The sequence below is a fragment of the Convolutriloba macropyga genome, chromosome 11 (assembly GCF_964194025.1).
Source record: "Convolutriloba macropyga chromosome 11, txConMacr16.3, whole genome shotgun sequence".
NCBI lineage: Eukaryota > Metazoa > Xenacoelomorpha > Acoela > Convolutidae > Convolutriloba > Convolutriloba macropyga.
Genome location: NC_134478.1, coordinates 9,451,653 through 9,479,191, shown reverse-complemented (window position 1 = coordinate 9,479,191; position 27,539 = coordinate 9,451,653). Strand labels below are relative to the sequence as shown.

The 27,539-nt window shown below is 34.9% G+C and overlaps 2 protein-coding genes across 3 annotated transcripts in view; one reads left to right on the top strand and one right to left on the bottom strand.

Moving 5' to 3' along the window:
* The window catches only part of LOC142349582 (uncharacterized), a 140,591-nt gene that overhangs the window by 68,254 nt on the left and 44,798 nt on the right, over positions 1 to 27,539 (top strand). The gene's annotated exons all lie outside the window — the stretch shown is intronic.
* LOC142350025 (mite allergen Der p 3-like) lies at positions 2,723 to 27,331 on the bottom strand. Its single transcript, XM_075401929.1, has 6 exons — positions 26,413 to 27,331; positions 25,381 to 25,522; positions 20,144 to 20,291; positions 18,409 to 18,643; positions 12,359 to 12,519; positions 2,723 to 2,902 (listed from the first exon to the last, which is right to left on the bottom strand). The coding sequence occupies exons 1-6, from the start codon at positions 26,621 to 26,623 to the stop codon at positions 2,780 to 2,782; spliced, it is 1,020 nt and encodes a 339-aa protein (XP_075258044.1). The 5' UTR covers positions 26,624 to 27,331; the 3' UTR covers positions 2,723 to 2,779.

Sequence of the window (27,539 nt, the reverse complement as noted above, 5' to 3'; positions counted from 1 at the left end):
GCTCCCACCATGTCTTCACATTTTTAAAGGCGCGGTGATGAACTGTTTTGATGAATTGGTTGCCGAAAATATACTGTGTTCTTTGGTAACATTTATGAATGAACTTGATTGTCTTTGTTACTTAGATGTTAACATTTTCAACTAAAGCAAACGGCTTCGAATCATAATTCAGTTCAGTTGGTACGCTTTTAAACTGAATGACTGACTTTTCTTGCCTTTTCTAGCAAGATTAAGGGGCTCAGGGCCGTGGGTGTTAAAAGAGATAAATAAAGGAATGGATGAACTTATTTAATGTATGTAATCACAAAAATGCCCCTTCCCCTCCCTCCCCTATCATGATGATTACTCAAGTTTCGCTGAACTCATTTGCCACTATTAATGGCACATTTACATCCCAAATAGCTGAATTCTCATTCAATATAAACTCAACCGAGGCTATTAATGAAAATGCGAAAGCAGTTACCTAATTAAAGTGAATTTAAATTTAGTTTTAGCATATCGTTAACTTTATTGAATCGGGTTTTTCAATTTTTTCTTGTATTTTTTAAAGTATCTTTCAATTGAATACCCCATTCGAAGTTTGCGTTCGCTTTATTAGATGCGTTTAACTAATTCGAGTTTTTATGTCCCCGAATCCTCCGCCCAATCTCTACCCCCAAACAAAACATAGATCGTAAATCCCTCTTTCCTTCTGATTAGAAAAAATCTTTTAAGGGGAGGCAGCCATTTTTTCCTACTGACGTCACTAACGTGGGCACTGATCGAATTAGATAGAAATATTGTTCCCGTTTCGTGCCCATTTTGACTTGAGCTAAATGAAATGTCGGCTTTGAAGCTCCATTTCTTTTGATCGATCCTTCCGCGTACTTATTACTTCCGCAAAAACAGTTCAGTTGTTATAATTTTACTGACCTAGTTGTTCTAATTGACACATTTATCACTACCCAGTGCAATTTGATATTTGTGATAAGAGTACAAGGCAGGAGTGATCTGAATTATCTATTTTTGGACCATCCAAGCTAGCGGAGACAAATTGCGCCTTCGTTAATTCCCAGTGGATGGATGGATTTAGTCACAGCGCTCTAACTGATCGCTTTGAGCAATTATTCTTCGCAGCGTTTTTCAGCCAATTGATCATCCTCGCAATTATTTTGAACTACTTTTTTAAAAAATGATTCTTTGCATTTTGTCTTGCAAATTCTGAAAATTAAAGTTTTCAGTTCATTTTATCCTGAATTCCTTCCAGTTTTGAAATTTTTATTACTGTGCTTTAAGCATAACAACATAGCTTAAACTTTGAATTGAATTTTGACGTGAGCTGCAAAACTGCAGCTAATATTTGTGGAAAATTCTTGCAACTTAGCGAGCTGCAACAAAATTCTTGCAAAAACATACTTGCAACTTGTCAAAATATTTTCAATCTTTTGAAAAAAACTTCTTTGACCAATATTTTATTCAATACCGAATTCAACATTGCAAATTATATCACACGATCTAATGTGTGTTGATAACGTTATTAGAACCGTTCTCTTTCCCAGTTAGAATGGAGATTTGTAGTTGCTCTCGAACGAAGTTGTGGAAGCAATTATTGTGGTCGGGTGTCTCTTATTAATACAAATTTTTAGAGTGACCAGTTTGACCTCTTCACCCTTGACACACAGTTCCGTGTGCTCTAAATTGATCTCTCATTCGCAAGAAACAGCTGAATTCAATTCGTGGTGCTTGACTGGTAAAAGTCAAGTGTGAAAAGTGCGCCAAGTTTTCTTCATATCTCCATTTGAAATATTTTCAGTTGTCTAAAGAAATGCACTACTTTAATAAGATCTATTTGAAGTCCCGTAGTGTTGTCTTATAGCCCCCGCCCCTTCTCTAAATCATTCTGCCCCCATCTCACGGCCGAAGCACTACAATATAATTGAGACCTGCTTGAGGTTCGAGACCTATCCGCCCTTTATTAGCTGGTCATCAATACATCAGTCAACGTTTCAAAAACCTTTTTAAATCAATTAAAAGAATACAATTTTTTTCTACTGTTCAATACAAATATAATTTGCATCAGTTGAATAAACTTTAAAATATGTTCCACGTCCATTGCCTTTTATGCCATATTGGCAAGGTGAGATCCATGGTGCAAGTAATATTTCTTAAAAACTGACCATAGGTAATTTGTTGCCAAATTTTGAAATTTTATTTGGTTTAGTAGAGTTCTTAGTTCTAATTTTCAATATTTGTTCCACTATAACCTTGTTTTCTTAAATTGTTTCTCAAATTTCTTCAACTGCAATTTAATTCGTATTTTGAATGAAAAATTTCTGCGAGAAAAGGTGTAAGTATTTTTTAATTAATTTTTTTTACTGTTTACGCAAATCGGGCAAATAACATTAACAATGATATATATGCGAGCAATAATTAGATCTTTTCTATCCAACAGGTGAAAAGATTGACTCCCAATAATTGTTTATTTCCTCAATTACAGTTGTGATTGAACCCGAGAGCATTGGAAAACTATGTGAATTGTTTTTGGAACATAACCAGACATCGTATAACTATTATGCTCACAATGGTAATAATTGTAGGTCAGGATTCAATTTTTAACTATTATATCAAAATTTATTACGTATCCTTAAGTTTAATGCATTGTAATGTATCATAGTAAGCTATTCATAGTTTTCTTTAACTCTATAATTCGTGATGTTTGGTTTTCGAGATAATTTTTAAGATCTAAAGGGAAAGAGAACATTCAATTTGTTATGTCGTTATTTTTGGCCATTGATTGCTCTTAAATGTCGAATGGTTCGTCAATGTGACTTTGGATCCACGAGTTGTGATAGCTGACATTGCTGTATATTCCCAGCTTGTAGGGCTGTCCACACCCTACGCCCCAGCTCACTACTCCAATCACCTAAAGCACCCATACTCAAAATGGTACCAATTTAATAAAGTATGCACAATTATTAATCAGCAGCGCCGGGCAGTTCAAATTGTATGAAGAGCCGACGCTTAAAATGGTGCCAACGTTTTAGGTAGAAATTATCTTCGTTCTTTATGACGAGCAGCATTCATAATGCATGATTAATTGCTCAAACAATTTTCTTTATCAATTATGTTAAAACTGTTGATCTTTTGATGTAATCTTTCACCTGAGCTCCAAATTTCTGCGACTTTTAACTGGCTGAGTAGTTTTTTGGGGCCTTACTTGTCACTAAGTATGTGATTAACCGAAACTGTCGGGGAGACTTAAGTTCAGTCCATCTTATGAACGGACATTCTTGGAGTTTGGGGCCTCCTTTATTTCACCCCCCCCCCCCCCCCCCCCATTTCTTGCCCTTCCGCGCTCATCCAGATCTCAATAATTATTTATTTCCTCAATTTCAGCTGTAATTTATCAGTTCCGAGAGCACTGTGGAAAAATAGTGAAATTGTTTTTGACGAGACCTGGAACTATATGATATCCACTTAGACTTTCGCCGTTCAGAATACTAACATTAATATGAGAACTGGATTTTTCCTTCAGCCAATTTTGGCCGATCAATATAATCGTACAGAGTAATGAGTGGTATCAGGCGAAACGTTTTTATGAATATTCGAACAATTTCCGTCGCTAAAAATTTGTTGAAATTGTGATAATGGTTGAAGATAGTGATATTGGTTCCAAAGGCAGGTGAGTGTTGCTGAACTATTTGATCCAATTTTTCATGCTCAAATTTCCAAAATGCAGCCTTTTTCATCAAAAATTACAACTGCTTCCCATGGCAGTGTTCTGGAATTAATTTCTTCGCGAATTTAAATCGATCAGTTTTTTTTTTGATATATTAATTTTTTTTGTCGAAATATCTATTTCATTGACATTTTCAACAATTTTTTTTCGAAATAACCGCAGCGACAGTTTCGGTCTCATCGTGGATTTTGATAAAAAATTATTCGGATTGTAATAGGGCGCTGTTTTTTTTTATTGCTCTTAAACAAAGTTTGTAGCAGTTGTATTAGTTCTGTAGTCTTTTTACTGAGTTTGTTGCTTGACCATTTTTTGTCTGACTCTTTTGCCTTTTTGGCCCCAAAATTGGGATATACCGGAAAAACCCAAAGAAAATAAAGGGCTCATGGAGCTTTTGGTTTACTAGACTATAAGTGTGCTATTCGCCAAAACTGCTTCGAGGAGACAATTTCATGTTGTGAGGGAGGGTTCCCAATCTTCTTAAAATTTTGGCTCACTCAGTCATTTCTTGTTCTTGTGATTATTCAATTTTATGAAGTTTTTCTGAAGAAATTTTAGTCTATTTTGTTCCTTTTCTGCATTTAGTCTCCAATGAGTTTTTTTAAAATCTTGAGCATTGGCTGCTGTGTAGAATTCAGATTAATAAATATGTACTGCAGACAGAAGCTTCAATAAAACCAAGTTTTTGGATAATTTTTGTTAATTTCTTGTCCCTTTCAATTTCCGGTCTTTATTGCCTCTGATTTTTGTAGTCAGTTCTCAGCTCTCCTTCAGAATATTTACTGCGAGATTTTGGCAAAAAGGTGGTCTTAGAAACAGTATCAGATGAGCAAATGAAAAATGGCAATGATTTTCAATTATTTCAGGTTTTTGAATATTTTTAATCGCTAGCTGAGGCTATTATTGGCCTTTCATATTTTTTATTTCGTCAACAGGATTTTTGTTACGATTATATGACGTCGCAATCGCCACTTCCTATCCACTTATTGTTCGTTCGTTCATGCAACTTCTTCTGCGTGCGTGCGGTCTTTTTTTTCACTCTCAGTGGAGAGTGTTTTTTTTACAATTCAAAGAATTTGAACTGCATTGAGGCGCTGTTTTTTTAAAATGTAGTCACACATTTTTAATGACTTTGATCTTTCAAAACGGGATAAACAGGTAAGCCCAGCGGGCATTTAGTTTCATTAGAGGCCCAAATTGGACGTTAGTAGTCCTTCAAGTGCTTAGAGTGTTGCAGCTGCTGGGATGGCCTCAATTCAAGGTTAAAAGGTCATATATAGGAGTTTTTGGGCCCAAAATGGTGCAATGTTTCATGTTTTTTTGTGATTTTTTCTAGTTTTTTGCTTGATTAGTCTTAGATTGAAGTTTTTAAAAGTTGATGAAGGCCTTTTGCGAGACAAAAGTACTCGTTATGACCATTTTATGAACTATATGTTTTGGTACTACAAACACAAACACACAAAATGATACTAGTTTTGCAATTTTTTTGTTTTATTTAGTTTCAATGGATTTGTTTTCAACAATTAAACCTTTCGAATTTTGAAAATTTTCTGATAAAACTTGCAAAAAGTTTTTTGCAAGTTTTATCAGAAAAAGTTTTTCAATTTTTTTTCAAAACATTTGTCTTTTATTCAGTTTTTCTTGCCTGAGTAGCCAGATAACCTCATACAGGGTTTGATAGTAGGTTATTAAATAATGCTAGTGGGTAATTGGATGGTTTTCAACATTTTAATAGAACGAATTTCTGTTTGAAATTTGAAATTTTTTTATAAAAATTATTGCCTATCGATCTTTGAACCAGTTAGTTTTTTATGGCTTGGAATTGCTGGATAGCCTCCAGAGACACTAGAATCATTTCTTAATAAATGATTCTTAAGATTTTAATATCAAGATTTTCAGCATCATTTCATTAAAATCTCAATTGATATCAATTTTTTTGATTTTTAGTTAATCCATCTTCAAGGGCCAATGAATTTTTTCAGGCCTTTCAGATATAATACTGCACCAATTTCAGAAACAAAATTTAGTTTTGAACATATCTTTGAAATAGGTATATTTAAAGGGATCAAATTTTGCCTTCAAAGTTTTATCAATGATTATATATTTGTTTAGTTTGTTTGATTGTTTGTTTCTCAGTTTTGTGACATGATTTTGTTTGTTTTTCGGCTGGCATCGTTGAATTGATCTACTGGTCAGTTAGAGTAATTCTAAGTTTTTCATTCAATTCTTTGAACTGTATTTCAGGACTTGTCCTGCTATGTTTTGTTCATTCGCGTGATTAAATTTTTGGTCACACGTGACTTCCTCACTCAAAAAGGACTTCCTCACTCTGAAATCAATATTTTTTACTATAGTTCAAAGAGGTAAGCTCAAGGGAGTGTGTCACTCTAACTGACGCGTATTTAAGGGCAGCTAATAGAATCAGCAATAAGTTAATCATATTCTTAAAATACAACAGCTCATCATTTTAAAAAGTTTTTTGGTCTGTTTTTGGGACTGCAGATCTACAAAGCTATTGCGGCTATTTTTTGGCAATCTGCCAGCTATGTTTTACGTTTTCTATTCTTTGTTATGAAAAAATGTTTTGAAATTGCTGAAGTTCTTACATTTCTGCTATTGTTTAAATTCCATTTTCGACAGAATTTTTGCCTGTCTCGAATTATATTAGTCCTGTTGTCTATTTGTGCAATTTTTCGCTTGACCGATTTATTGTCTGACCCATTTGACTTTCCGTCCTCAAAAAAGATAAACAGGTAGCGCTTGGAGGGCATTAAGGAACCCAGTAGCTCTATTAGAGTCTACGGTTCGCCAAAACTTTCGAGCCTACGGTTCGCCAAAACTTTCGAGACAATTTCAAGGTGTGAAGGGTGGTTGTTAGTCTTAATATTTTGTCACCCCACCCCAATCACCCGCACCCGTCGACACCCCCGTTCACGACCTTCAAACTGTCTATTTGGACAACCAATCATCCAGCTCCCCACAACCCTACCCTCCATCGCCCCCCCCCCCCCCACTGCACTCACACTTCCCGAATACTAGCATTCCTAATAAGCCGCAGCTGGATACTACCGAAGCCAACCGCTCGCCGTCCGTTTGCGAGGAATTCAATCGACGTTAGTCGATTATGTTAATATATTCAGAGAAAAGCTCACGGTTTTTTGGCTTCGACAAATCGTTTTTGTAAACTTTAATATTTGTGTTTTGCCCTTATTTTTTTTAAATCTGCTCTAAAAAAATTGAGGATGTTTTTTTAAACTTCTTTATGAAAAATTTTTGCCTGGCCGCTTCCTAGAACATTCTTTTGATTTCAATTCTCGAGTGACTTTTTGAAGCTTGACTTTTTTGATTTTTTGAGTGATTGAAATTGCTCCATTCAGAAATTAAGGCTAATGCTAAAATAAAAGTGGCTGTGAGCAAGTACGGAACATGGTCAGAGTCGCTTAGAGTGATTAATGCACCATTTTTTATCCGGGAGGTCGAGGGTTTGAACCCCAGCCTTATGGCAAGTTTTTGTACCCACAAAAATTTGTTGTCTATACCACCTCTAAAATACCTCGCCCCAACAGTCAAGTCCAATTCGTCCGACGTTCGTCGGCGTCGGTTTGGTTCCTTTATAACTCAGCCTCAGTAATTTAAGAGCCTCTTGATTTCCTGAAGTCGTGCATGAGAACCTATATAATGCTTTCAGTTGATGCCTATTGGTTCTTATGACTTTGCGTTTCTTTTGAGTTTCAACTTTGCCTTACTTTGTCAATTTGTTGCTTAGTGTCTGTATAGTCGCTTCTTCTCTGTAGTGAAAAAAATTAATTGCCTTTGCTTTTTTTGTTTTATTCAATTGTTTCATGGCTTTGAGTTCAATAGTTTTGATACCAGTTTTTATAAAAGTTTGATTTTTGGATTTTTGGCTTTAGATTTTAAGAGGTTTTTGTTGTGTTGTCACATTAGCATAGAAAGAAGGCACAATTGAATATATATCTCTTAACTTGCCCTCTTTGTCTGATACAGCAATGCGGCAACTGTTCGTCAGCTCTTGAACTCAGATAGCTCTTGTGGCACGTTTTCTCGCTTCTCAAGTTCTTCTTCACGAGCAGCATTACGGTGATCTTGTTTAACTTTTCATTGCTCGCCCAATATTTTTAACAATATTAACAACTAGCTTTATTGTTACCCTCGACGACCTTACAATTTCCTAAATTTTCTAACACTAAAAACCATCTTCAGAATTGCTTTTTTTTCAACACTTGCTAATATTACTCCAAGACTAAAAGCTCATTTTTAATCTCTTGCAAACTAGTTATTCAATCTTAGTTATTCTGAACAAATGTTTTGCTGATCCCCGCATGTCTGTTCAACAGCATTTTGCAAATTATTGCACTGTTTAAATCTCAGCTGTGTGATAATCCGTATGTTTAAATGTTAAAATTTTTGCTCGACCTTTTTTGCGCTTGCGTTCTAGAACATCCCGCTTGACTTTCAATTTTTGCGTGATCTAAATTGCTTTCATCATTCCTATATATTAAACGCGTGAGCTCTATAATAGGACGAAATTTTTGCATGTTTAAGGGGCCTCTCGAAGCGCATGATTAAGAGCCGCATTGAGCTGCATGGTTAAGCAAACATTTTGAGAGAGGTAAATGACCTAAAAGGCTCAAAGTAGATGGGTGAGAATCGAAACTGGGAAACGAAAGATTGTTAGTCAGGTGCAGTTACCACGAGGAGAAGAGGGCTTGAAAGTATGTTCGCCCAGAGGGAGGATTTACTGTCCTTGGTACTACGTGTTTTTTAATTGCTCCCGAACTTAGTTTGAAGTTCATTGTAAACATGTGTTTTTCTGCTAAGTTTTAGCTGGACAGATTCTGCGCTATTCCAGAACACTCTTCGCTTCCAACTAAGTTTTTCACGCGTTACATTTTGATTTCTGCGTGATCTCAAATGCTCGCATTCTGAAATTTGTTTCGAGAAAAAAAGCGATTGTGAGAAAGGAGTGCTTGAAGTATTTATAGCGCAGTTGGTAAGATGGAGGACTGCTATTCTGAGTGTCGATGGTTCGAGCGCGTGTCAGGTACCTTCCCTTTTGTAAGCATGAAAGTTTCTAATCAACATGCCACGCCAGTTGGTTTTTGTTCCCGTGTGTGTGTGTGTTTGGGGGATGAAAAATGGCAATTGTTCTCCTTGTAGCAATTCTTCTTTCTATTCGCTTGGTCTTTTTAGTTTTCTTTTATTTCAAATCTCTGAACGATGATTTTTCATAAACCACTGGGATGTTCCAGTTAGCATTGTTGCCCCTAAACGAAGTTTAGAGCAATCATTTTTCGTACTCTTTCTTTCTCTCTCGCTCTCTCTCTCTTTCTTTGTTTCTCTCTCTCTCTCTCTCTCTCTCTCTCTCTCTCGCTCTGTGTGTTTGTCATTCTCTCTCTTTCCTCCGTTCCGTTTCTCTTTCACTCTATGTCCTCTTTCCTTCTTTCGGTTTCTCTCTCTCTCTCCCTTTGTTTACTTCTCTATTTTTCTCTTCTCAAATTTATTGATAATGAAAACGAGTTGAGCAAATAGTGACTCCAAGAAACGGGAGGCCAAAACAGAATACACCAAGAGCTTCAAACAGACTGAATTGGAAAAATTAAACAGTTTTCTCTGTCCTCTATAGGACAACCACAGGTTGAGTTTTATTTTATAGCTGTTGGTTTCGGTTCTATTATCATTATCCATAAAATCGCTAAGAAACTAAGTTTTGAGCAGTTTTAGTCGTAATGTCTAATCTTCCTTTATTATATGAAACATCAGTCGCAATTGAGCACAATCGTTAACATTGGTGCTGCCATTTCGGGGGTCCTTAATCATGCAACCTAGCGCAAAATAAATGCGGTTTGAGAAGAGCTTTACCATTATATTTAAGCTCCTGTTATGCACATTTTTCGCGCTCCTTAAGCATGCCGTATAGGAAAAACAAGCGAGTCACAAACGCCATTGTCCGGAAATTTGCTGTAGAAAGAGGAAAGGTCAAGTGCAATGCGCATAGTTAGCGTAAGTGGTGAGACCTATGGCTGTTAAGCGAAGGGTATGGTTTCGAGCCCGAGTCGGCGCGAAACAACAACCTTAACTTCTTCTAAAACTCTTATTCGTGTAAATGATTTTCTTGTTATGTTTTGCGGGCCTGCTAGTTCTGAAGTTAAATCTGTTTCTAAAATAAAGGCGATTATAGCGATGAAATAGCAAAGCGGTGTAGCTGAGTGGTGAAGAGTTCGCAGCCATATGTGAGGTCGCGGGTTCAAACCCCTTTCCTGGCTTTTCCACCTCTAAAAATCCAAATCGACACCCTCTCTGAGTTAAATTAGAAGCGGCCGAAAGAGGAGAATTTCATGCTGGCGCGGACACACGTTCTTATCAGTGCTGCTGACCTCAAGTTTAAGCCAGCTACAGCACAGCCGCTCACTCGCCTCTGAGAACAATTCATCTGGTGGCAGTCAATTTATGTTATTAATAGCCGCGAAGAGATAGCGACTATGATTGTGGACATCGTTTTTTTTACAATTTAAAGAATTTGAATTGTAATGGGGCGCTGTCTTTTTTTAAGGATCTGTTCACACATTTTCATGATTTTTGAAGTCAAATTGGAGTGGTGATTTTGGTCACGCCGAAACAGGAAGTGGAGCGAAACAGCGAGTGGTTTTGTGGCGTGAAATTTTTTTTGCTCTAGTTTTAAAGTAGTGAGAAAACGGTGTTTGAACAAAAATTCGCTTTCTCGCTAGTGATTTTTTGTTCACATGCGGCAATTTCACTTTGATTTTTACTGTTTTTTCTATTTTTTTGATCGGATTTTTTTCTAAGTGGTTTTCCCAATCCATTCATAGTTCATTCTAGGCCTAGTTTTTTGTTAGAATCAAATTTACATTTCTTGCTATTGGTTTTTTGTTCTCGCTAGCGGCATTTTGATATTGATTTTCTGTTTTTTTTTCAATCTGATTTTTTTAAGAAATGGTTTTCCGAATTCACTCATGGTCCGTTTTGTGTCTAGTTTTTTGTTTAGCCAGTGAAAATTCTTTGAATTGTACGTCAGGACTTGTCCTGTTATTTTTTTAGTTCGTTGTCTCGCCGATTCTTACGACCTGACTTCTTGGAATTGACTTTTTCAATGACTTCAGTGACTTCTACTGCTTTGAAGTTAAAATTTGTGTACTTGACGTCATTTCTGCTTTTAGGTCAATTGTGTGACTTACCTCACTTGAAAAAAATGACTTCTTAACTCACTTATGGAACCTTATATTTTAAGAAATTACTGGTTAAAGATCAACAGTGAGCATCTAATCAGTGCCAAACATATATGCCCTAATTTTTGAGTATTAGTCTTGAATTTTTGAATTCAAATATCGATTTTGAAAAAGCTCTTTAGGGCTTTTTCTCTATAAACCCTATGCGTCATAAAATTGACAGTCCGAATCTAACCCCAAAAAGGCTAGAGGTCTATAAAAGACTGGCGGTCGATCTGTCTATCTTTTTTCCTTAGTTGTTTCAATTCATGGAAGGCCACCAGCGTCTATCGCGGCTATTTTCCGCAATCTGCCGGCTATGCTATTAACGTCAGATAAGTGATCAAAAACCAACTATCGTGTAGATAAAATCAGAATGCAAAAATGCTTTTATTGGTATCCAACGGAGTTTAAAAAAATTGCTGTAGCCATGTTTTCAATGCAAAGTCTTCGCTTTACTGTTTTTACTTTCTTGTCTTTTCAATTTTTTTTTGTGAGTGACCCAATTCTAAGCAACTCTATTTGTGGCAGTGTTCTACAATAGTCTATGATAAATGTGCCAAAATTTGTTTCATTTTTTACCTTAATTTTAATTTTTGTCTATTTTGTTATTTGTCACTATTTTGCCATTTGAAGCGTCTTAGTGATCTTGACACCTCCCCCTAAGAGCCGAATTTACCCTGGTTATAGAGCAACTGGTCTGACTTTAGTCAAAGATGATCCGTTCTTCTTTTATTTGAGGGTCAAGAAATCAAACTTTTTTAATCAAACAATCATCATTTTTGTTCAAATATTTTTGCTTGCTTGAAAAGCATTTGCTTTTTAGCTTCCTCTCTATCATTCACTTATTTGAAGTCAGTAAGCGTTTCAAGTGTTACGTTTTGAGGGGTTTTAGAGCAAAAGTTGGTATGAGAGTAAATATTTATTGTAACAAAAGAAAGTTTTTGAGAAAATTGTTTTCATCAGAACAATCTGTTTGTACAACGATTTCTGAAACAAATTTGGTTCAATGCTATAAAAGAAAGTAGTTGCTTCTCTTGTATTTTCTATTGAGTCAATTTTGTGTTCTAATACTATGATGTTTGATTTAAAAAAATTAATTTCTTGGTCTTTCAGAGCAGCTTTGTTAATTTAGTTTTATCAGAAGTCAAAAACATTGTTTGCTTGAGAAAGTCTCTTAGTTTTGCTCATTTGAATAGGTGGCCTCAAAAAATCAACTTTGCATGCGTCTTTGTTAATTTTCCTACTTCATTCCACCTCAGCGTCGCCTCTTTTCAACTCTGCCGTTGCACTAGTCAATTCATGCTTCGTAATTTGGTTCTCTACTTTATAGTAATTGTGAAAATTTTTGCTCATAAGATTAAGCAGATGAGCTAGCAAGCAAAACTACATGCGGTACCTCAAATCGCCCATTTCGCTCTTGTACCATGGGTCCTCCTGAGTCCCCCTGACAGGCATCCTTGCCCCCGTGGAACAAGTCGCCCCCACAGAACACAGATTCTTTACTTGGTAGACTCATTACATGAGAGCATGTCTCGCCACTCACTATTGGAATGTCCACTAAAACACGGAAGCTCAGTAATGATTCTTTGTGCACATAATGTTCCGATCCCTCAAATTCACAAACTTAAACAAAAAAAATGTCATTTCAGTATAGATGCTGATAGGCTTTTTAAAAATCAATTTCAAAAACAGTCCAAATTCTCTCTGAAATCTCCCAAGATAACAAGTATAAGATAACAGCTAAGTTCCAAGGAACAATAAATATAACGGGAGGTAATGCTTTTACATTATGAATAAAAATTCAAAAGCCAGAGAAAAATTGAAGTGTATGTTGCTCATTCAACTTCCAGTGTGCATCCTTTTTGAGATATTTGCCTTTAATGGAAAAGAAGAAAAGAGGAGCTAAGCGGAAATTTTGCATGCAAGTAAATTATTATTTTTTTAAAGTCTTCAGCCGTCATGTTTCCTCAAACATACTATTGATCGAAAACACAGTTACTGATCAATTTACAAATGTAGGATTCTAATTAATTGGAAACTACTGCGCTCGCTTACGCCCCTTCAATTAAGCTAAAGCTAGCCTCACTAAACTGTGCCTGGCTACTGACAAAGCCACCGCTCGCGGGTCGTTTGAGAGCAATTCGCCCGATGTTAGTCGGTTATGTTTAATTTATTTGGACCATTTCTTACTAATATCTTCTGCTGTTGTCTTTTGAAAAATTTTGATATGAAAAGCAAAATAAGAGAATAAGGTCATAAAAATGCTGTATTTTAATATTAATATTTTAAATCTTTGCAAATTCCACTGAAATTGAACTGATGTAGCGGGGCACTCATTTAGTTTACTGCAATGCATGAGATTTAAAAACATATGAACCTGCCAAAAGGTGAAAATCTGTGAAATTTTTTTGAAGGGTTGAATTTGACATTGATGGGAAACGCAGTTTTTCGAGCGGTTTGGATCCCCCTCCAAACCCAACCCCTTCTCACGCTCCAAGCACCGAATGCTCGCCATAATTTTACCCTCCCTAAGCCCAAGTAGGTTACTTCCGAAGCCAACGGCCCGCCAGTTGTCTGTAAAACAATTTCCTCGACGTTATTTGATTATAGTTTTACATTGGTGTTCCACAATTGACGTTTTTTTTTAGCTGAGCAGAGTTTGAAAAAACAGCATAATTTTTTCGAATTGATAGATGGAGAGAGATTTGACAATTTCTGATTAATTTTGGTTTAGTTATTGGCGTCAAAATTGAGTGTCTTATTATTTAGGCAGCTAAAACAGATCAAAGGTTGGCCGAATGTCTGCAGTTAGCGTCCAAATGTCTACAAACATTTTCAATTTGATAAAAAAAATTGATAATCAAAAACGTACAATTTTGGTTCCATTTCACTCTGCTTGACAAATGCTTATAAATAAATGACCACCATTTTATTTAGGATGTTTTCATCAGTTAGTAGGCAACACTTATGACAGATATATAGAGAATGGGCCTCAAATAACAGAGTTAAAGCCCATTTCCTTTAATAAAGGTATTTTATGCAAAAAATGTGTTTGCAGTTTTGTAACCTTTTTTACCCTATGAACTGACACCTTTAACGTTTTTGTCAATAATGTTTAGCTTAACATCAAAATGGAAAAAAACATTCACAAAATATAGGTGAATGTTTGTCGCTTTTTGTTATGAAAATTCCAGTTTTTGAAAGATTGGGTCGAACATTGAGTATTCCTTGGTGGATAAATATTGACATGTGATATTTGCACCTTTTACGTTTATTTTTTGCAGTTACTTTATCTTTGATTTATTATTTCCTATTTTTTTCCATAGCGTCCATCGTTGAGATAAGAGATTTGGTTTGCCATTGTCCTACTTATTAGATTCTGCATTCTCTTCCTCTACCTTAATATTTAGTGATAGCGACTGTTGAACGTTTCGGCTGGAATGGAAAATATATAACGTCTTGTTACCAACGTCTAGAATGAAGCATGTTCCCTCCCCCATTACCGTATTTATTTTCCGAAGAAAAGGTCTATTTATTCTGGGGCGCCTCCATCGTTGAGTTTTGGTTCGCTGTTGTTCTACTTATTAGATAGCTAGACAGCATTCTCTCCCTATACTTCCATTTAAAGTGATAGCGACTGTTAATTGTTTCTGCTGGAATGGAAAATATCTAACGGATTGTTCCCAACGTCTAGATTGAAACATGTTCCCTCCCCCATTACCGTATTTATTTTCATAAATGTCATTTCAGTATAGATGCTGATAGGCTTTTTAAAAATCAATTTCAAAAACAGTCCAAATTCTCTCTGAAATCTCCCAAGATAACAAGTATAAGATAACAGCTAAGTTCCAAGGAACAATAAATATAACGGGAGGGAATGCTTTTACATTATGAATAAAAATTCAAAAGCCAAAGAAAAATTGAAGTGTATGTTGCTCATTCAACTTCCAGTGTGCATCCTTTTTGAGATATTTGCCTTTAATGGAAAAGAAGAAAAGAGGAGCTAAGCGGAAATTTTGCATGCAAGTAAATTATTATTTTTTTAAAGTCTTCAGCCGTCATGTTTCCTCAAACATACTATTGATCGAAAACACAGTTACTGATCAATTTACAAATGTAGGATTCTAATTAATTGGAAACTACTGCGCTCGCTTACGCCCCTTCAATTAAGCTAAAGCTAGCCTCACTAAACTGTGCCTGGCTACTGACAAAGCCACCGCTCGCGGGTCGTTTGAGAGCAATTCGCCCGATGTTAGTCGGTTATGTTTAATTTATTTGGACCATTTCTTACTAATATCTTCTGCTGTTGTCTTTTGAAAAATTTTGATATGAAAAGCAAAATAAGAGAATAAGGTCATAAAAATGCTGTATTTTAATATTAATATTTTAAATCTTTGCAAATTCCACTGAAATTGAACTGATGTAGCGGGGCACTCATTTAGTTTACTGCAATGCATGAGATTTAAAAACATATGAACCTGCCAAAAGGTGAAAATCTGTGAAATTTTTTTGAAGGGTTGAATTTGACATTGATGGGAAACGCAGTTTTTCGAGCGGTTTGGATCCCCCTCCAAACCCAACCCCTTCTCACGCTCCAAGCACCAAATGCTCGCCATAATTTTACCCTCCCTAAGCCCAAGTAGGTTACTTCCGAAGCCAACGGCCCGCCAGTTGTCTGTAAAACAATTTCCTCGACGTTATTTGATTATAGTTTTACATTGGTGTTCCACAATTGACGTTTTTTTTTAGCTGAGCAGAGTTTGAAAAAACAGCATAATTTTTTCGAATTGATAGATGGAGAGAGATTTGACAATTTCTGATTAATTTTGGTTTAGTTATTGGCGTCAAAATTGAGTGTCTTATTATTTAGGCAGCTAAAACAGATCAAAGGTTGGCCGAATGTCTGCAGTTAGCGTCCAAATGTCTACAAACATTTTCAATTTGATAAAAAAAATTGATAATCAAAAACGTACAATTTTGGTTCCATTTCACTCTGCTTGACAAATGCTTATAAATAAATGACCACCATTTTATTTAGGATGTTTTCATCAGTTAGTAGGCAACACTTATGACAGATATATAGAGAATGGGCCTCAAATAACAGAGTTAAAGCCCATTTCCTTTAATAAAGGTATTTTATGCAAAAAATGTGTTTGCAGTTTTGTAACCTTTTTTACCCTATGAACTGACACCTTTAACGTTTTTGTCAATAATGTTTAGCTTAACATCAAAATGGAAAAAAACATTCACAAAATATAGGTGAATGTTTGTCGCTTTTTGTTATGAAAATTCCAGTTTTTGAAAGATTGGGTCGAACATTGAGTATTCCTTGGTGGATAAATATTGACATGTGATATTTGCACCTTTTACGTTTATTTTTTGCAGTTACTTTATCTTTGATTTATTATTTCCTATTTTTTTCCATAGCGTCCATCGTTGAGATAAGAGATTTGGTTTGCCATTGTCCTACTTATTAGATTCTGCATTCTCTTCCTCTACCTTAATATTTAGTGATAGCGACTGTTGAACGTTTCGGCTGGAATGGAAAATATATAACGTCTTGTTACCAACGTCTAGAATGAAGCATGTTCCCTCCCCCATTACCGTATTTATTTTCCGAAGAAAAGGTCTATTTATTCTGGGGCGCCTCCATCGTTGAGTTTTGGTTCGCTGTTGTTCTACTTATTAGATAGCTAGACAGCATTCTCTCCCTATACTTCCATTTAAAGTGATAGCGACTGTTAATTGTTTCTGCTGGAATGGAAAATATCTAACGGATTGTTCCCAACGTCTAGATTGAAACATGTTCCCTCCCCCATTACCGTATTTATTTTCATAAGAAAAGGGCTATTTATTCTGGGGCGCTATATCGAAGGACAACATTGATCCGGTTCTACTAGCAGCTATAAATAACACCTCTACATAAGTCACGGGAGAAAAGGATTTTTTCAAAAATTGACAAATTACTTGGTTATGAAACACGCATGGTTATAGTTGACATTGAAATCAGTTCACGAGATGAAGCAATGGCATTTTTTCTTCTTGCGCTATTTTCAACAATTATTATGAAAAATTGCTTAGAAAGTGGTTGAATTAAAATGTAGATTAAAATTGAGATTGGAAAAGTATAATCAATAAATTGTCAAGAGAAATTAGTTAACGGAAAAGTTTGTGTTAGAGAATCTAATTAAGTGTGGTGGTTACGTTAATGGATGTATTGACTTATTGCTCCTTCCTCAAATAAGGGAGGAACTGTATGCTCTGTTCGACAGATTTTATTTAACCGTTAGATATAGAATCTGTGATGTAGTAGGTGTAAAAGAACCCGTATCCAAGGTATTAATTGTTTTTTACTGGACATTATTGATCATATACATACTAATATCGGATATATTTACCATGTCACAAGTGGTTTTGCACGTAATCCTGCTGATTCTCTATTGCAACAAGTCCAATATTTAACTCAGAAACATTTAGACGTTTTTCGATTTTATGTAGAAGATTTAATTCGCTAAGGTTAATGCAGCACAATATTTGATAGATAATTTCTCAAGTTTTGAAAATGCTATTTTTTGCGAAAAGTCTTAATGCGGGTTTTAACCCCTTTTGCCTTATAAACTGAAACCTTTAACGTTCTCGTGAATAATGTTTAGCTTCACAACAAAATTACAAACATTCACAAAGTTTAGGTGAATGTTTATTGGCTATTTATTACGAAAAATCCGGTTTTTGAAAGATTGGCAAACATTAGGTATTCTTTGGTTGAATAATTTTGTCATGTGCTTTTTCCACTTTTTACGTTTATTTTTGCAGTTTTTTCATCTGTGATTTATTGTTTTGATAGTTTTTTTCTATAGCCTCCTTCGTTGAGATACGATTTTGGTTCGCTGTTATCGTTTTTATATGATTGCTAGACTGCATTCTCTTCCCTTACCTTAATATAAGGTGATAGAGACCGTATTTTTTTATAAGAAAAGGGCTATTTATTCTGGGGCGCTATAACGAAAGACAGCATTGACCCGGTTCTACTAGTAGTTATCCAATAACTCCTCTACGTCATCCACGGGTGAAACAAATGTTTTTTTTTCAAAATGCAAAACCTTGACAAATTACTTGGTTATGAAAAACGCATGGTTTTTGTTGACATTGAAATTAGTTTACGAGATCAAGCAACGGCATTTCATCTTGCGAATGGATTCAATTATTCAAGCCATTAACGCAGGTGCACATTGACCCGCACAATCGGGTCTTCAATTTGAGACAACGAACGCACCCAATCGGGATTTTAAATTATGGGTGTCACTTTAGCACCCCTCTGATTCAATGTCATTTGTATCTGGCAACAAATAAATGTCTAGTTTTCAATGGCTGGCTGCTCTATAAGGTACTCGCGGAAGCAAGCTGCATATGAAAAGATTGTTATAAGGACCGCAAACTTTTTTTAACCTTCGCGCAGTTTGTCAGGCAAGTCAACCATTCTTTCCTCATTATCACTGTCTGAAGTGGAAGTGGATCGTTTGTTCCCGAATGGTTTGTTCCCGTGTCCAAATCGGACACTAGTACTTCCCCAACCCAAAACTGTACCCCTTTCGCCCTCTCGTCGACCAGTTGTTGCCAGACAGACGGGCATTGCGCCCTTAACTGGTCTGTCTAACTCGATGAGAGCGATGTCGTGGACTTCCTAGAAATTAAAATAAGTGTTTCTATGATCAAATACTGCACATTTTGTCTATATAGATTTGGACATCCACTGGTGAGCCTACAATTCTAGTAGCAGGAAAAATATGTTCAAAAAATATGTTCAAAAAATATCTGCAGATATGACAGTCATCTAGATATAATAGATTTTACGTCTGTAAGTTTTTGGTCAAGTGTTTTGCATCTGATCTGTGGAAACATTTTAAGCGGAAGCAAACTACGAATCTTCCTTGTTTTGTTTGATCGGTCAATAATGGAGGCTGAGAAACAAGTCGTTTTGTATGATTCATTTTTTCCTATGATAACCATTTTTGTCTCGTAACCAATTTTTTTTTTACTTGAATCTCATGTGCTCTTCTGCATGCAAATTTCCAACGCAGGTTCCGTTCCTGGTGCATTTTTTTGTATCGAACAGTATAGCGTGATAGTTTGCTTGAGCAAAAGAGATTTCACCGAACCCATTTTATAAGTGAAAATTTCATACTTTGTACATTTTTTCCTGCTCTCAGGTGCAACTGTCATTCTGCAATTTTTAAGAATATCAATGAAAGAGGTCGCCTTTTTTAAAAGAAAAGTAACTAATACGGTTTTAACGCACTTGTAAAAGATATAATTTATAAATCATACAATGCGAGCATAAATATTTTTCCCAAGTGTGTTCAGACTATAACACCGCAGAAAGTTGAACAACAAGAATTTGTTCCACAAAATATGGAGCTGTCTGAGTAATGACATTGTCTAGACATAGGTCTAGACATTGTATTGATTTCTTTGAAGTCATCCGATGTTATTAATGGAAATGGAGCAAAGCACCAAATGCAGTTGATTTAGTCTCTTTTGAGTTTTTTTTATAAAGTGATATGTCCATTTAACAAGCGGAACCTTAAGTTTTCGAAATTTGATTCCAGTTCACTTATCTGACGAGGAAATGGGCCAATAGATCAATACTTGGAAACTTTTTTTGAATAGACTTATGGAATATTTTCGTACACGGCAGACATTTTGAACTCTATTTTGTGATGCTTTTCATTGGTCAGTTTCTCTTGTTTTTGAAAATTGCGAGCCCAATAAACAAAAGCAGGCCAAATAAAGCAACAAAAGAAAACTTCAAAAAGAATAATTGTTGATACATATTGAACTGGACATCATATGACCAGATGTATGTCCGACAGAGTATCCCGTGTATTCTTCGTAGTTAGATGACTGAAATGAGACGTTGATATCAAAAAATTCGTAATATAAAAAAATCTTTTTCCGGATAACTTGAAAGCGGCAGAAAATTTTTAGGTATCGACAACACTCCTTGCCTATGTTTTTTTAGAAATCTTCAAGGCAATACAAAACAAAGAACGAAGATTGACGATGATAGATATTTGAAGGGGTAGATTTTTCTAGGGGAGGCAAAGCAATACAGAAGAATCCGCTGCTCTTGATGAAATTAGCAAAGTTGCTTTGTATTGTGTTAATATGATTAGTATCTAACCGTAGGCCTGTAGTATCTCTCATGCATGATGATTCGTTTGGCATATCTCACATACTCTCCCAAGTCCCTCTCCTGGCTTCTGTAGTCTCCGACGTGCACAGTTGTAACCAACTGACCTCCTGAGATGGTCGGATCTCGCGCCTTCATTCTGTCAATTAAATTCAACAAATAATCAATTTATGAATGATTCCTTCATTTTTATAATCTACAAAATATTATACGAATCTTGTAATATATATGATTCATTTTATATATTCATTATATTCAATATAAATTCATCTAACAATTACTCTCGTGACTTATTGAAACTCAATTTTCTTCCTAATCGAAAATTCCTATTCTTCCTGTTCTTTTTATATTTGTTTTTTGAACAGATAGCGACGTTTTCTTCGACATACATAATGGTAGCAGAAAGTTATGTACAATTTTGCTTTAAAAGTGTAATTCGTGCTTCATAGGCATGATTTGCGCTAAGGCGTGAAAGTTAGAAGTTTCAAGAGAAATTTCTTTCTCATTTTCTCCACTTAACCAAAAAAAGATGGTTAAATCGCTTTGTTTTTTCACTGTTTGCCACATTGTTACGCTACCAGATGTCGGATTTTCATGGACGAAAAAACAAAAGAGCTCCATTTTAAATCAAGATCCAATAAACAGTATGGATAAAAAAGTTTCCTGAGAAATAAGTTTCGAGGCCAAAAAAATAGCGATAGACCCACAAAATTGTCAAAAAAAGACCAAAACTTCAATGGAGCTCTTCAAAGTGACTCATAACACTTTCTATAGCGCTTTCTGCTACCATAGAATTTCCAGAGTTAAAAAAATATTTAGTTTTTTTAAGAAATGCTGCAAAAAATCAGTTTGAAGAAAAAAAGCAAGTGTTTTCGTTGAAAATGGTGTATCAATATGCTCAGGAAGCCGTTCGCTTTCAGGCAAAATGTTGTTTTTACTGATGAAACGGCAAAGGAATTTTGCGAGTTTTTCGAAGAAATGAAACGACAGTTCTTTAAAAACCACATAATTGGAGCTCGGAGTAGGGATCATTTATTTTTTGGTGTGCAATACGATCAAATATTTGTGTGCAAATATTTGTTATGTGTCCAAACAAGCTAAAGGTTGTCGGCAATTTAGAAATGTTGAATAATTGCGAAGAAAAGTGCGTTCTCAGTACCTTATTTTTCAACAAAACAATGCTGCGGTGCATAAATCAAAGATTGTCAGCAACTTTTTTCCGCAAAAAGGACTGGAAGGTACTAGAATGGCAGGCAGACAGTTCAGAGCTGATTTACAAGCAGCGTATTTAAACAGAGTTTTTTTGGAAAAAATTTGAGAATTCTGAAAGTTGGAACGAAACTGATGCAGATGTCGTTAGAATCCTGTATGAAAACTTTACAAACCGTCTGCTAGACGTTAAAAAAGCTTTTAAAAAAGTTTAAAAAGTTTGACGTGAACTCAATTTGTTGTATTATTTGAAGCTAAATGATTTTTAATATCATTTAGGTCTACGTAGCCTTTTGGTATCTTAGTGTATATTGCTGGCAAACTCTAGTACAAAGAATGTTAGGTAAACTGATTTTGAAGACCGCTGATTGATTAATTGCTAAAGTTAATTTTAAATTGTGATATGTACTGTACAATCACACTACAATAACCGGTTCATAAATTAATGTTGAAGTTTTTGTGGAGTCATAAAATCACACCATGATATTCCAAAGTAGAATACCTAGTTTAAAAATGGCTTAATTCTACTCTCGTTTTGTAATTGGAGTTTTCCTGGCATTGCACTCAATTTTGTCATTAAAATTGTGTGATCTGAACCCAGTTTAGTGTGATCGTTCAGTTCCTCTTGTTTCGAATTGATGTGAATAGAGATGTAAAAGATTGAATAACGTTTCGTGGAGTCGTCTCAAAATTCTGAAGATCTTAATAGTTCAGTCACCAGTTTATATCTTTGCATTTTTTGTAACGACAGTAGAAGTTTTTTCTGAGTCTCCTTCTGCAGTAATTAACCTTTTTAAGCATTCTTTTAATATGAAATTAAATGATATGCAGTAACAAATATAATTGAGGGAATTTTTACGGTTTATGTCACGTTTTTTTTTGAAAAAAAAACGTGTTCCTTACGCTCTGGGGCTTCTGCGTCCAACCTATTTGACTTGGAGGCCGTCTCATCTTCTTAGTATATGCAGATGAACTCAAATGCACAATTAACTTTTTGTTAACCTAATTTTGTAGTGTCATTATGTATATTGTTATCAGTAGCTTTTCGATTGTTCATTGATTCGGGTTTCATATTAATAGACAGAGACTGCTAATTTCTGGGAAAGATGCTGAGGCAATTTACGGATCTTTTCAATAAATCATTACCATTGTCTACGAAAAGCTCTAATGAACTCATTTTAAGCCTCTATATGAAACAAGGCGACTCGGTTATGTGCGATCGCACATAAGGTTCCGACCCCGCTCATCCACAATTTTGGCATGATTGTCTACCAAATGAGGAACATAGAAAAACTCAGAAATTCAAGTACGTTTAAAAAAATTGGTGTATGAAAGAAAACATAGCCTCGAAAGCAATTAACTCAGTGGTGGAGTAAAAATGGTGCATTAGATTGATAGTATGTGCAAAAATTAAGTAAGCGAGTCAAGACGAACAGCAAAATCAAACAACAACAGCAAAAATTCATTACATCAAAAACTTCATATCCGGTTTAAAAAACAAAATTTTATAACAAAGTCAAAAAAACGTAAGATAAAAGCGTAAGATAAGATATTAATCAAAATAACTTGTATTTCACCAGAAAAGATATGGGAGAAGTCAATTAAAAGGCTTGGTAACAATTAGACAATAAACAACAAAAACAGTAAAGTTGAAAAATTCGCTTAATTTTTTTAAATCAATTAACTTCAAAGTAATGAAAACCATTAGAAATCAATGAAAAATCCCATAGGTGAACAATTACCAATGCTTCTATAGAAGGGATTAAGAATTGTTGATATTCAACTTTTTATGCGGTTACAAAAAGAACAACAAATAGACAACGAACAAAAAATCAATTAAAACTTGGCAGAAAAAGCTTTCGAAACCGTAAAGCCATTCCATCAAAATATGTTCCATTACACTTTTTGCGAGCACCGATACTGTATTATGTGACCTCTCATAATTGATGCTAAATAGCAAGTAGACAAAAATGAAAAAAAACTGCGAAATTAAGTAACACTTTAATTTTTTTTCGAAAAAAAAATTTCAAAGACATGAACGCCATTTATTGCAGAACGAAATAAAAAAAGTTTTTGTCTATTCTTCCAAAGGAAGCCCTTGAGAATTGCAATTATCCAGAATATGTCTTACGTCTGCAAAAAGAACGTCAAACATGACAAAAATCAAAAATTAGTTTACTTTATTTTCCGTGTCGAAGCCAGTTAAGTCAATGAATTCTTACAAAAATATTAGGTTGTGTGACACCAATCTCTTCTGAAACCTTCCTTTGCAACAAATTTGACACATTTAGCGTGTAATTAACGAGACTAGATTACAAACAGACAATAAAAGGAACAGAATTGCGAAGTTTAAAAGTGTTGTTTTTTTTAAGATTGGAAAACAATTGTTTTCAGAGTCATGAAAGCCATCAGCTATCTACCAATATCAGAATATTGGCTAATCAATTCTTCTATTAAATACCAATGAAACCAGCTCAATGAACAGGAAATTTCATACGACTAAAAAGACAAAGTAAAACCGACAGTTAACGAAAAAATTTTAAAAAAAATTCAAATAAGTTCTTCGAGAAAGTAGTGTCGAAGACTTTAAAATCATAATCTATATCTTCAAGGATTTTAAGATTATCAATTTTGTCTTATTTTGAAAGTCAATAATTTTACATGTGAACTGTTAATAACGTGATAATGTGACAAAACTAGAAAACGTGAAAAATGGGCAAAAACATTTAAGTTAAAAAAGAATGTGAATTCTAGTAGTATCAAAGCCAGAAAACCTTAACTTAAGGCGTAAAACCGCAATAGACATTGAATTTGATTTCAGTAGAAAGAAAAAGCATTCTCTCATTGCAGGCAATAAGCTACAAGTTGACCAAATTAAGAGAAAAATGGAGCTAAATTTCAATAAGTCATTATTTACTTAAAAAATAAAATACTTTTAAAAGTATTTTAAAAGGACCATAAAAGGACCAGAAGCTTTCAAGTAATGAACTATATGCAAAAATGTGGAGCTAATTTGGAAGCCAATTGGATCTATCATTTGTGAGCTTTAGTTTGAAATGTTCTGTTATTTAATTAATGTAGAAAAGATCAAATTTTTTTAATAAAAAAGATCGACAGTTTACAATCCGAAATATTTTTGGATTATTCCATTTCAAGATTCGTCCAAACTAGCCCTGCTAATGCTATTTGGTCGTAAGGAACACTTAATTATTCGAATGTTATAGATATTGATATTTTGTTAGTTAAAAAATCAAAAGTAAATGCTGCGTTTTTGATAATCAACGAATAAATTTAGCAAAAAACGGCAAAGTTTTTATTACAGAGCATTTTCAGCAGAATTTGAAGGAAAAAAGCCCCTTTTTGAGTCTATAAAGATTGTGTTAGTGGTGTTTGGGTCTGTAATTCCTGTAATATTAATCAAACTGAACTAAAAAAAACTTAATTCGTGCTGTTTTTGATGAAAAAGTTTTAATTTTGAAATTTTTAGCCAGCTTTTTTGGACAAAAAAATTAATAAAAGTAACTTACAATGTTTTTTCTCTTTACAAATAAAGATCAACAACTTTTTTTTAAAAAAAATAACAAATTTAAGCAAAATTGGCGAAGTTTTATTCAAAAGTTCCGGAAAATGTGAATAAAATCTCACCGGAATTCACTCTATTTTCTCAAAATTCAAACCTCGATAACTTCCTGTAAAAAACGAAAATTAAAAAAATCTTTTTATTTCCATATTCTATGCTGGACAAGCTTTCTGGTGATACCAGTCTCAACTCTCTACGACGAATATATCGATCGGCCAAAATTCACGGAACAAAAAAAAACCCATTTGAGTATATAGTTCCTTCCCCCTCAAGAGGGGTCGGAACAATAAAGTATAGACTACCCGTCCTCCTCCACCCTGCTTATGGTTTTAGAGCGAACGGTCCGACGTTAAGCTGTTATGTTTGTTGTGATGTTCTTTTCATTGCATATCTATAGAATTGGGCTCGAAGTGGTAAATTTAAATAATATTTGACCTACCTGCGAGCGCAGTGTGAAGCTGTAAGGACATATCTCTCGTGTATAAGTACAGACCCACAGTTTGGAGTTAAGTTATCATCTGGTAACAGTTGATCCTTATCCAAAAGAGACATTCGCAAATTCACCAGCCACGGCCAGTCACCTATCACGTTCAAATTTATTTATCCGTAAGAACACCGTGTTTTTCACATTATAGCCCCCTTACCAGCAGATTTATGGGCATTTATCATATAGCTAGCCCTCGTTTCCCGTTTGAGCCGATGAACTCAATCGGGGGAAAGTTATTGCTAAAAGTCAAATTGAAATTTGAAGGCCCATAGTAAACCATTTGCCCCGCTACCCCCGGGGGCTGAGGCAGAGCAGGCTACAATCGAATCGAGCCCCCGTCAGTTGTTCGAGAGCAAATTGTCCGACATCAGTCGATTATGTGTTATATTTGGAACTTTTCATATTTCATAATTTGATATTTATATTAATTAAAAGCCTTTGTCATCATCTTTTATTGCGCTCCTATTTTTTTTACATTTCAAAGAATTTGAATTGTATTGGAGCGCCGTCATTTTTACGACTCGAAGAGGCGCTATAGTTTTCTGTTCCTTTTTTGGTAAGTCTGCGAGGAAAGAAACCGGAAGTTCAGGGAGTGAATAAAGTTTAGAAAAGTTCTTTCAGCTATCAAATTTGAATTTTTGTCCACACCTTCGTTTGAAAGAGAGCGAGAAATGCAGGTTGAGAAAATTTTCGCTAAAATTTTGTTCCCGTGCTTCTTTTTGAAGCTGTTTTTTGTCTAATTGCTCTTAAACGAAGTTCATAGCAATTATTGTAAACGTTTAGAAAAAATTGGTGCGAGGCTCGATAAAAAAACGTACCTCGTTATTTTCATTATTTTTTTCTTCATTTTAATTTAGTTTATCGGGAACGCGCGTGTCAGTCGTTAGCGTTTGGTATAGACTGCAATTTCTTTTCCGAAAAATATAGTAACGCATTCCTGAAAAATACGAAGAAATTTTAATAAAATAGACAAAATTGAAATACCTTGTTTTGACTGTCGCCCTCCGACAACGCGTTTTACTAATTTGATGTTGGAACTACCGCTTGTTCGTTCTCTTGCTCTTTCGGTTGGTCTAATACCGCATTTGAAGACAGTTTCAACTTCTGTAAGCACAGACACCACAACAATAAAGAGAAGAAATTGAATTCGGTTATTCTTTAAAGGATGCCTTGCTGCATTATTGCTCAAGTTCATTTCGGTAGATGAAGTTTGGAAGTTTGAGCTCAATGTGGCAGTTTAAATTGAAAGAAACAATTGAATTTTTCAATTTCAAGAGATGGCTCAATACAAGGAATCCGGTTTAATTTTCCAGCTTTTGTTAGCTTTTATAGAGTTTTAAAATTTTTTGTTAGTGTAGTTGTCGCGACTCGTAACTTGAGTTTAAACTTGGTTTTCTAATTATGGTTGCTTTTTGATACCATATGTTGGACCCATCGACGTTTGTGTCAATAAGATTAAACAGACGTTTTGTGAGAAGCGGTTAACTGAACAATTTTAAAGTTTACAATTTAACAGTAATAAGATCAAGTATGGTGATTAATTAGGTTTAGTATTTTTAGGCTGAACCTAGTTGAACGTCTGAAATGCCAGGAATAAAATCTGCTCTCGAAATAGTTCAGTTTTTTTGAAAATGAAGCAAAGTTTTCTTTGAATGTCGTTTCGAAATGTATGCAAAGTCGTCTCCTGATTATTTATCGAGATCAAAAGAGTAAAACTGCGATGGCTGCGTTAGCAAAAGCATTTTTCTTAAAAGAAATTATATAAAGAGTGACTACTTAAAGCTTGTCTCTGTTCAATTATTGGAATTTTTTGCACCAAAGATTATACATCATTATCGGAAGGAAAACGAAAATTGAAATGAAATCAGTAGTTTAATTTTTTGAAGTGTATTATTGTTGTTTTTTGTTGTTACTGTATGCGTTGTTTACCGCACTCATTAAGGAGGAGCAGAATTTCATTTTAGTAGGTGTGAACGTTCAATGTACAGCAAAGTAAAATGATGTTTATGATTAGCAGTTCCGTCTCATCCCCACATCTTATTTATAAAATAGAAAACTTGATTTCCATTTGCGTCATTTCTTAATATCAAGTTTCTCTCAAAGATTGAACA